Source organism: Mandrillus leucophaeus, unplaced genomic scaffold (assembly GCF_000951045.1).
Source record: "Mandrillus leucophaeus isolate KB7577 unplaced genomic scaffold, Mleu.le_1.0 Scaffold50, whole genome shotgun sequence".
NCBI lineage: Eukaryota > Metazoa > Chordata > Mammalia > Primates > Cercopithecidae > Mandrillus > Mandrillus leucophaeus.
This window is the reverse complement of record NW_012105365.1, coordinates 6,791,409-6,803,571: the sequence shown is the minus strand read 5'-3', so window position 1 is coordinate 6,803,571 and position 12,163 is coordinate 6,791,409. Positions and strand designations below refer to the sequence as shown.

The window sequence follows — 12,163 nt, the reverse complement described above, 5'->3', positions numbered from 1 at the left end:
TGCATAGACAGTTCATGTCACAGAAAGAGCTCAAACCTATCTTTATCTTCTGATTCTAAGCCCCATCACCCATTACAGCTATATTTTATATTTTAATGTTTAGCATTACTTAGATAAATAAGATTCTTTTTCAAAAGTTCTCTACTTATATTTCCACTGAATATTCCAACAGACAGGTTCACTTCTATTGCTTCTTCCACTTCACCACTCCATCGGGATTACTGAAGTATTTATCCTAATTTCCAAACTGTGTCTGGCTCACTGTGGCTTTAGTCAAATAAACCCCTTTATGACCATCTTTGTAAGTAAAAAGGACTTTCGTTCTACTTTATGCCTCTTTTGAATTAGTAGGATTAAAGCAGTATGTTTAAAGGATTCTTACAAAAATGCAAACTGTATATTACTAGTTCTTAAGAAATCAGAGAATTGTTTGTCAAATCTTCTGTTTAAAAAAGACCTATGACATTATTTTTTAAACTGCCATTGAATTTATATTTATACACATGTATGGAAAAATCTCACTGTGAAAATTCCTTTAATAAGGCTCAAGAAATTAGCGCCAAATTTAGGGAAGTTGAATTGTGAAATGAGCAGTTGCACATAAAAACTTTTGCTCCTCAATAGTTTATAGAATAGTAAACCAGTTGCTTACAAGATCTATTCAAAAAGAGTTTTCCACCAAAAGATAGTTGACTGGATTTTATCGCAATAAAAATTGCCTTTAGACAAACTATGCCCTTTTTAAAGTTATTTCCACATTTATGCAAAGACAAAGACACAACCTAAGTGCCTCAAGGCTGAGCTCTCTTTTACCCTGCTAGCAGTACATAGATGATCACTGTAGCCCTTAGTGATTTTTATCTATCTTCATAATTCCAGGAAGGCTTCTTGTATGTTTGCATGGCAATACTGCATCATATATTACCTTATATTATTGTGTCACTCCACCACTCTGTAAAGTTCCATAGACCAGTAATGTTTAGAACAATGTTCCATATACAATGTTAAATGGATTTCAATTATTATCGTATAAAGAGATTGCATACAGGTAAGTTGTATTAATAATACAAACACTATTTTACTAAAAAACAGTGGATTTAGATCTGAACATCAGTTTTTTTAAAAAATTATCTACTTATGTGACCCTAGCATTATTATTTAATCTGTCTGTATTTTTGTTTCCAAATCTTTACATATTAATCTCCTAAACATATATAGTGCCTACAGCCTGTATCATTATATCGTACTTAAGCATTCCTCCTTGAAAACTTGTTTATGTTTAACCTAGCTTCCTTTCTAGACAATAGTTGCAACTGATAATGAACTTTATTATGCAAAATAAGCCACTTTTATTAATACATGTTCTAAATGTACCCTGTTTTAGGGAAAATAATCTCATCAATACTTTCTTCAATAAGGTGTAGATTATCTGTCATGTCTCCTGAATCATCAATTATTATTCTTCTAGATTGTTTCAATTAAAATACAAATATGTTGTTATTTCTTGCATTAAAATAAGTCTCTTGATCGCTTTGCTCCTCCAGCTAATGCCTATGTCACAATTATCAAAAATTTCCTTGAGAGAATTATCTATAGTCAGTGTCTCCAGTCCCATGCTCTCAAGAATCCATCCTAATCGGGCTTTGGCTGGCACACTCAGACACTGCTTTTATCAAAGTCAACAGTGAGCTCTGTTAAATTTAATGTTACTTTTTAGTTGTCATCTCTCTAGACGTATTAGCTGACTTTGACACCACTGATTATCTCTTTCCTTTTACTTTTTTCATTTAATGCCTTCTGTATTATAACTCCTAATTTTTCTCCTATATACCTGGTCATTCCTCTTCAGTTCACTTTGCAGTTAATTCTTCCTTTATCCCATCTCCTGACTTGGTAGTACACCAGAAGCCAATCTTTTGAATTCTGCTTCATCCCTTAATTATTTCACAGTCTTGTAGATTTAAAAATTTCTATATGTTAATGGCCAAATTCATATCTCCAATTGACATCTCCGTGAACTTCAGGGTTATATATGTACTCAAATGCCTTCTTGGCATCTCACTTAGGTGTCTAATAGCCTTCTCAAACAAAATATGTCCACTTGATCTTCTCCACAAAACTACTTCTTCCACAGTATTTACCACTTTAATTAATGGTACCTCCACCTGTAGACCACATTAAAACAAAACAAAACCACAAAAGCCATGGAGTCATCTTTGACTTCTCTCTCACTTTATATTCAGCTCATCAGCAAATCTTGTTGGCTCTATCTATGTGTATCCACTCCTATCACTTTGTGCCACAGACCATTAATTCTCACATGAATTATTACAATAGCCTCAAATTTGGCTCCCTATTTCTTGATCTCTTTCTTTCTGTGTATTCTCAACATGCAAATTACAATGATTCTATTATTCTGAGAGTCAGATCATGTCAGACTGTGCTCAGAATTCTTCAGTGGATTCCCATAATACTCAGACTAAATGCCAGCAGTAGAAGATCTAATCCCTCCTCCCTCCTGTTAACTCTCTATTTAGTCAATTTTCTTCTTTCTTCCATCCTGCTATTTGTTTAGCCATACCATCTTCTTTAGGATCCTTATACATGCCAGACACACTTTCACTCCAGGGCCTTTGCACTTGATGTTCTTTCTGCAAAAATATTCCTGATATCTGCATGACTAGCTTAAGCATCTGTGAAAATATTCTCTCAGGAAGTGCTTTCCTGACCACAGTATTTGATGACTGCACTCCCACCACTACTGAGCTCCCTGTCTTGATTCATTTTTCTCCCTAGTGCTGGTCACTTTCTGTCTTGGTAAATAATTCACTGCTATCTCATACTGAATCCAGATAAAATACATATTATTAGATGTATCAATACAAATCAAACAAATTAGATGAGTTAAATGACATCTCTACTTGACATACATGCTAAATTTCACAGCTAAATAATTTGTAAATTACAGAAAAATATATAGCCTTACTTATTCATTTGTTAGAAAATTCTGATAAAACAAAGAACAATTCTAGAAGATACAGTAATCCCTAGTTATAAGATAGGCAGATAAAATTTCAAAAGGGAATTTTGAAGTTTTTCTTGTCAATGAATATACATCCAATAAATGTTGGAGGTGCACAACATAATTACTACTATCAGAAGTTATTGAAAATAGCTTGATGCTAAAGAAATAATGGTAAAACCTTGTTATTTTTTATATCTTAATATTTATCCTCTTGAAAATGTAATGTTTTCCTCAAGGGCATGGTGAGTTGACAATAACATGGACCTTGAACTAGATAAATGTAAGCACACAACTTGGTTGGGCTATTTAATAGCTTTTTGCTTCTGGGCAAGAGACTCCTGTTCTAAGCCTGTATCTTATCTATAAAGTAGGTATGAAAACAATGGGTATAAAAACAGTGTTGTGAGACTTATACATGATAAAGTCTGAATAGGGTACCTGGGCGCAGTCATTCTCTGGCTTTATAGTCTTGATAGCACTTAGCACTATCTGAAATGATATTCACCTGTTTGTTTGCTTGTTCGCTGTTTGTCTCCCTAAGTGAAAAATAAGCTCCAATGAGACAGTGACTTTTATCTAAAACAATGCCTAGTAAATAGTGATTCCATATTACGTATTTGTAGAATGGATGAATATATGGTAAATATTAAATGAGTTACTTTTCTTGCTGAAGACTTACACCTGTCTCATCTTCTGGAGTTTTCCAAACAAATAACGTTACAGACACCAGTGATTCTTGCGTATAAATATCTCCAACACATTCAAAGTCTATAGTGATGATGGTGAGATAGAAAATACTTATATTATTGTGCAATTTAAGAAGATCGTCTCTCAAATATTATTTTTATAATTGCGGCATGAACTGTAGAAGTCACTATAAGAAGCCCAATTTATAAGAAAATATTTATAGTAATAATCATATAATACAAAACCTGGAAATATAGAACATTCTGACCTCCATGATTCCTTACTTATTATTCAAGAAAAAAGTTTAGTAGTCATAAATATGCAAGAATTCACAACATGGACCAAAGGGAAATTTCTTTGCACAACAATGGAACCAAACTACCAAGCTCCTGTGGATTCAGAGGTTCTCAGTTAAGTCTTTATTAAAGAGCATTCTTTGGATAAAATGGTTGCTACAACTCTCTTGTTGTTTAAGAAATACTTTAAGAAATCCCTCAATAGGCCGGGCGTGTTGGTTCACACCTGCAATCCCAGTACTTTGGGAGGCCAAGGTGGGCAGATCACAAGGTCAAGAGAATGAGACCATCCTGGCCAACATGGTAAAACCTCATCTCTACTAAAAATACAAAAATTAACTGGGCTTGGTGGCATGTGCCTGTAGTCCCAGCTACTCGGGAGGCTGAGGCAGGAGAATCGCGTGAACCCGGGAGGCGGAGGCTGCAGTGAGCCGAGATCGGGCCACTGCACTCCAGCTTGGCGAAAGAGTGAGATTCCATCTAAGAAAGACAGAAAGAAAGAAAGAAAGAAGGAAAGAAAGAAAGAAGGAAAGAAGGAACAAAGGAAAAAGAGAAGGAAGGAAGGGAGGGAGGGAGGGAGGGAGGGAGGGAGGAAGGAAGGAAGGAAGGAAGGAAGGAAGGAAGGAAGGAAGGAAATCCCTTAATAATACCTTGCAGCTCGTCCAAGTAGCTAACTCTACTACAATAGATACTGCCTGCATCTTTAGTTTACACTGAGAAGATATGAATTATGGAAAGCAGAGAAAACAAAGCTAATTTTATGTCCATAAAAGTTAATTATTTTTAAAACTAAAATTAGTATTTTTTTTTATTTTGGCTGATTATTTTTAACCTCACGTTCTACCAGTGTATTAGTGCCCAAGAATAACCTTTCAGACTCTCAATACTGTCTAAGCAAAGGATAGTCCCAGCTGATCTCAAGTCAATAAGTTGTCATGAGAGAAAAAATGAAAATGTCAAAGAAATGTTGTGGTTCTTACCTCAGAAGCAGGAATCTGGTATGTAAGCAGTTTGCCCCACCAGAACACAAAATTAACGGTAATTTTTGTGTCACAGCTTTTTAAAATCCAGGAAAAGACAGCTTTTAAAAGGTGGTATGTCAGGATTTGAGCTACTTTCTTTCTCAAGTTCTTGATTTTACAGAGGCGGATAGGAAAACTTGAAATTTTTGGAAGTGAATGGGAAATATACACTTCACAGTGCTGAACAATTGTGATATTCAAAATGAATACTCTGCATTCATTAAAATGGTTCAGCATTCCTTAAAATGGTGTGTTGTGAGCAGTAAAGGCTTATCAGTAGTTCTCTTAACAAAGGTGACTACTCTATTAGCATACAGTCAAGAAATGACTCACTAACAGTAGCCCTGGGGAGCTGGGAGGGAAGTATGGGTGTGTGCTGAGGGTGTGTTGGAAGATATCTAGGATTTCTATCCTGCATTCAGTCTCTGCTTCTGATTACCAGCATTTGACATGTAGACAACCTAAAACATCTGAAAAAATTATAAATTTGAAATGAATACTGAATATAAGAAGCATCAAAAGAGTACAGCTTTTTGCATTTACTCCAAGAAAAACATATCAATTATCCTTATATATAAGAATAAGGTGCTGAGAGGAATGAAAATTTAGAGAAAGATAAATAAAACAAGATTTTTAATCCTTATAGAGTTGGCTCTAAGGCCAAAAACATACATTAATACAAGCTGTTATTTTCAGATGACAATTTATACATTTGATTTAATATTAAGACTCACTTTTCTATGAAATTTTGATTATGAAGACAATTTATCACAATCAACTTTTAAAAAATACGTTTAGCAAATGGCATAAAATCCCACAAAAATCAAATAATCTTTTTGGCTACCCAGTGATCTTAAAGAGTACATGTAATCTTCTTCAACTTCATTTAATGTTGACAATTGAAAATCACATAATCAGTTTTAGTCAAATATCAGCATGATGTTTCTGTAAATTTATTCACTATGACAGGTAAGTGCCTCAGGAAGGAAATACTCATGTCTACAGTGAGAGAGACTTGGCTAGAATCCTAGCTCTAAGTAGCCTGGGGTTGACCGAGGAGTTGAGCCATGAATTAAATTTGTGACCCTGGCAAATTTCTCAATCTCTCAGTACCTCAGTATCCTCATACATAGGAAAGGGATGATAATACGCATCTCACAGCGAGGTAATGAGATAATTCACACACAGTCCTTATGCCAATGTTTTGTTCATTATGACTCTTTAGTGAATATTATCAATTATTAAAATATATTTGCAAGTGTGATGTTTGCATTACCCATGTTGGTCAATGCAGTGCTTTTGCGATATTCACTGTATTAAAGAAACCAGAGTTTCCCTTTTTATGTCTTCAATTCCTTTAGTTCAAACTTTCCATATCCTTTCTTTATTCCTTGGATTTTAATGTTTGTTTTCTATTCATTTTCTTTTTAAGGCAATATTATATATAGGCAAATGGACAGACCTTACATGTGCAATTTAATGAGTTGTGACAAATCTCTACACTTAGGCATTCAATATCCCTGTCAAGACAGAAAACACATCTATACTCCCAGAAAATTTCCTCTCATGCCCCTCTCAGTCAATCCTCTCTGTCCCCCAACAACAAGGGCAACTGTTATCATATTTTTAAACCATTGATTAGTTTTGCCTGTTCTAGAACTTCAAATGAATGTAAGTGCATGTATAATAGTATAAGAAACTGCCAAAACAATTTCCACCTTAACTCTTACATTAGCAATGTTTGCAAGCTCAAATTGTTCCACAGATTCACAAATATTTGATATAGTCAGTGTTTCATGTTTTTAGCTATTCCAACAGATATATAAGAGTATTTCATTGTAATATTAATTTGTACTTACCCAATGACTCATGAGGGCCAGCATTTTTAAGTGTTTATTGGCCATGTATATGTTTGTGAAGTGTCTGAATAAGTACTTTACCCTATATAAACTTGTTTTTTATTATCAATTTATTTCAGATATATATATATAAGAATTTATATATGTGTGTGTATATATACATATATATATATATCAACAATACCTCCCATGCCACAGCTCCTTACATATGTGACTTTGACACTACTATGATTGAGAAGTACAGTCTTTGTGCTCTCCTTTTAAAATTGAGTGAAGCTTTCTCATGGTTCAACCAATAGAATACTCTGGAACCAATGCCATGTAACTTCTAAAGCTAGGTATAAAAAGGCAATGAAACCTCCTCTTTGTTTGTTTAAATGTATGCACTTGAGGCCCTGAGCAAGCCCAAACTACCCAAGTGAAAAGACTCCCTCGGAGGAACCTGAGGATACATCAAGGAAGAGATGCCAGCCAGACCCTTACTGTTATAACTCTAGCCGTTGTCTGATTACAATTCCATTAAAGAGTACAAACCAGAACCACTCAGCTAAGCCTTTCCAAATTCTTGACCCAGAGAAACTGAGGGATATAGTAATTGTTGTTTTATTAAGGGAATGAGTTTTATGATGGCATGTTATACAGCAATAGTTATCCAAATTACATTTTGGTTTTAGAAATGGGCACTGCCATAACAAAACATAAAACCTGTGGCTTTAAAGATTATCTTTTGGCCAGGTAAGGTGGCTCACTCCTATAACCCCAGCATTTTGGGAGGCTGAAGTAGGCGGATTGCTTGAGCCCAGGAGACAAGCCTGGGCAACATGGTGAAACTCTGTCTCTACGAAAAATACAAAAATTAGCCATGCATGATGGCTCATGCTTGTAGTCCAGAGGCTGAGGTGGGAGGATTACTTGAGCTTAGGAAGTCAAGGCTGCAGTGAGCCAAGATTTTGCCACTGTACTCCAGTGTGGGAGACAGAGCAAGAGTATCTATCTATCTCTCTCTACATATAGGAGACAGAGCAAGAGTATCTATCTCTCTCTCTATATATATAGTATATCGAGAGATAGATACTATATAGAGAGATACATATAGATACTATATATAGAGATAGATATAAATATATATAGATATAAAGATATATGTATTTTTATAGATAGATACAGATGTAAAGAGATATATATATATATTTATTTAAACAATAGAGCTTCAAAGTATTTAAAGATATCCCATTATAGTCACACAAAGAGCATAAGGAATACAAAATAACTTTCTAGATATGGCTTTGGTTTAATGGAATATGTTATAAATTGACATGTAAAAAACTCAAGGGTTCTTTATATTGGATGATCCCTATTTCTCTATCTTCTGGTTTACTGAATGTTGTTCTGCTATCTCCAATCTGTAATTCATGCAGTAAGTTTTTAATTTCAGATACAATTTTCATTACTAGAGTTTTCATTTAGTTTTGTTAATACATTTCACTTCTCTGTTGAGATTCCATATCTGCATATTCCTTTTGACAGCATTTTCGTTTAAATTCTTGAACATATTCATAATAGCTATTTTAAAATCTTTGCTAATGTGAACATCTGCATCACTTCAATTTACCTTCCATTAACTGCATGTTTCCCTTGTTATCATTAAATTTTCCTGTTTCTTTGTAGGTCTAGTAATTTTTTTTTTTTTTATTGTATCTGGACATCATGGATATTAAATTGTTGAGAATATGGTTGATTTGGGTTTTCTTATTTTAAAAATTGTTGAGATTTTTTTTTTTTTCACGCGGATATTGAGTTTACTGGAAGATCAGTTCAATCCTTTTGAGACTTATTGTCACGTTTTTTAAGGCAGGACTAAAGTATCCCTTACAGTAGGAATAGAATAGCTGAGCTCTTATAATGTGACCCTTGTAAATTTGTTTAAGTTCCTCATAGATGCTTTATATTAGATCTTTGTCAGATGCATAATATGTAACAGTTTTCTCTGATTCTGTAGGTTGTCTGTTGACTCAAGCCTGCTTACTCACTGTCAACTGTTGATAGTTTATTTTGCTATTCAGATGCTCTTTAGTTTAATGAGATCCCATTTGTCAATTTTTGCTTTTGTTGCAATTGCTTTTGGCATCTTCATCATGAACTCTTTGCCTATGCCTATGTGCTGAATGGTATTGCTTAGGTTGTCTTTCAGGGTTTTTATAGTTTTAAATAAATAACACCATTAAAAAGTGGGCAAAGGACATGAACAGACGCTTTTCAAGAGAACACATACATGCGGGGAACAATCATGTGGAAAAAAAAAAAAAAACTCAACACCACTGATCATTCTAGAAATACAAATCAAAACCACAACAAGATACCATCTCACACTAGTCACTCAGAATGGCTATTATATAAAAAGTCAAAAATAACAGATGCTGGCAAGGTTGTGGAGAAAACTGAATGCTTATACACTGTTGGTGGGAGTGTAAATTAGTTTAACCATTGTGGAAGACCGTGTGGCAACTTCTCGAAGATCTAAAGACAGAAATACCATTAGAAACTGCAATCCCATTACTGGGTATATACCCCCAAAATATACATCTTTCTATTATAAAAACACATGCATTTGTATGTTCATTGCAGCACTATTCACATTAGCAAAGACATAGAATCAACCTAAATGCCTATCAATGATAGACTGAATAAAGAAAATGTTGTACGTATATACCCTGGAATACTATGCAGCCATAAAAAAAGAATGAGACCATGTTCTTTAAAGGGACATGGATAGAGTTGGAGGCCATTATCCTTAGCCAACTAATGGAGGAAAAAAAAAATACCACATGTTCTCACTTATAAGTGTGAACTAACCGACGACAACACGTGGACACATAGAGGGGAATAACATAGCCTGGGGACTATCAGAGCGTGGAGGTAGGGAGGAGGGAGAGGATCGGGAAAAATAACTAATGGGTACAGGGTTTGATACTTGTTTGATGAAACAATCTGCACAACCAATCTCCATGACACAACTTGCCTATGTAACAAACCTGGGCATGCGCCCTTGAACTTAAAATAAAAATTAAAAAATAAAATGACCCTTGCAACATGTCAACTGAGTGCCCCAGGTTTTGGTAAAGTTTTAAAATTCTGGGTGGACAGAACTGCTATATCATTCGGCACTCCTTGACCTCCAATATTTCAGCTCAATATCTCGGCTCAGCACACAAATTCCCCGTTTGCCCCAAACCCTTTCCGAGTTGCTCCATTAAGTGTGTTTTTTTGTTTTTTTTGTTTTTTTGTTTTTTTTTCTTTTTTAGAGACAGAGTCTCTAGAAGTGATGCAATCCTAGCTCACTGCAGTCAAACCCCTGGGCTCAAGCAATCTCGCTTCAGCCTCTTGAATAGCTAGGGTTATAGGCATGTACCACTGGTAGTTTCTTTCTTTCATCTTTGCTGCCTATTGCTCAATGTCTAAAAATAGTTGCTTCATACAGTTTATCTAGATGAATAGTTGTTTATGGAAGAAGGCATAATTCAGTACTATTTATACTGGCATGGTTAAAAGCCTTGACTTTGTTTTTTATTTATGGCCTAAACCTTGCCATAACTGTTAATGTTCACTTGAAACTAAGATAATTTTAGGGGAATGACAGAAAATTGAATATATCTATGATTAAGAAATGGAAGACAATCAAATACAGGTTTTAGTTATTGATTATGGCCGGGCGAGATGGCTCAAGCCTGTAATCCCAGCACTTTGGGAGGTCGAGGTGGGCGGATCACTTGAGGTCAGGAGTTCGAGACCAGCCTGGCCAACGTGGTGAAACTCCATCTGTATTAAAAATACAAAAATTAATCAAGCGTGGTGGTGGGCACCTGTAATCCCAGCTACTCAGGAGGCTGAGGTGGGAGAGTCGCTTGAACCCGGAAGACGGAGTTTGCAGTGAGCCGAGATCATGCCCTGCCCTCCAGCCTGGGCAACAGAATGAGACATCATCTCAAAAAGAAAAAAAAAAGGTTTTAATTATTGATTAAATAAGACATCAATAAATTATATTTCATAATGTGATCAATGTTTCCAGATAAAAACATCCTAGATTACCAAAAAATAGACTTCCAATTCAAATGAGTTTGATACATATAAAAACATAAGAACTCAAAAATATATAAATTATTTAACTCTTTAATACATGACATATATTCTGTACAAATACCAACATATAAGATTTGTAATGGATATAATGTGCTAATTCAACTTACTCTTAGATTTAACATGCAACATGCTTTTATTAGTATTTTGTTTGTCTATAAAATGTCATCTTAAAGAGATCAGAGGATATCAAATTGCCAGCATAATTTTTGCCTACCACTTTGGGAATAAAGAAGTTTTATTCTCCCTACATCCCTTTTATTTCTTGAGGTATTAATGAACCCCAGAGTACATCAAAAAGGAAAACCAAAGTAAAAACTATTTGGGCATGAAACTGGACACAGACACACACAAAGATGACCAACCGTAATTCATATAAACTTTGCTGTTATATCAAACATTTAAAAACTAGCTTAGCAGATTTCATTTTTTAGCAAAGTTGTTTCATCTTTTTTGTATTTTAAACCTTTCACATTGTCTTTTTCTATTACCAAATACATATGTAGTTGAGAACTTGAAGCTATCCTGCTGTCTTAAGTTCTTTTTGAAGATATCTTACTGTATTTTTTTTAAAAAATCCCCTCTGACTAGGAATAAACTAGCAAGAGTTATGTGAAATTAGTTAACATTTTTCTATTTTTAAGGATTGATTTGTTTTAACACCAAACCGTTTACCACTTGCAGATCAAACTGATTATTATAAATACTGGGCTGAAAAGCATACTTGAATAGCTTTAGCATATTTTTCCTCATAAAAATGAGTGATTGGGCATTGTGTTCTATAATTCTATTTTATGAATTGATGCCAACATAATAAACATTTCACAGAAGCCAATATGCTTTTCTAAAAAGAAAAAATATAGCAGTCAAAAAAGACATTTAAAAATCTTAATAAACAATTTAGAAAATATGTATATATTTACCTTTGTAGGTTAGCTTGAGTCTTGGAATATTTTGTTTTGAAGTGCCGATGACTGGAAGAAACAACATGGCCATGCTTAGCATCATCAAAGCAGGAATAAGGTGAAAATCTTGGCTTCTGGCCTTAAATCTCTCATCTTTATTAGCATTCATGATGAAAACAATGTTCTCTTTCCAACAGTGTTAATTTAAATCTAAGAAAGAGTAAAAAAAAAAAAA

General features: G+C 34.4%; 1 protein-coding gene across 1 annotated transcript in view; it reads right to left on the bottom strand.

Moving 5' to 3' along the window:
* Positions 1–12,136, bottom strand: part of SEMA3D (sema domain, immunoglobulin domain (Ig), short basic domain, secreted, (semaphorin) 3D) — a 130,423-nt gene extending 118,287 nt beyond the window's left edge. The window contains exon 1 of the mRNA XM_011996061.1: positions 11,947–12,136. Within this exon, the coding sequence (XP_011851451.1) occupies positions 11,947–12,097 (151 nt within the window). The 5' untranslated portion in view covers positions 12,098–12,136. The remainder of the gene's footprint in view (positions 1–11,946) is intronic.
* Positions 12,137–12,163: the final 27 nt, after the last annotated feature.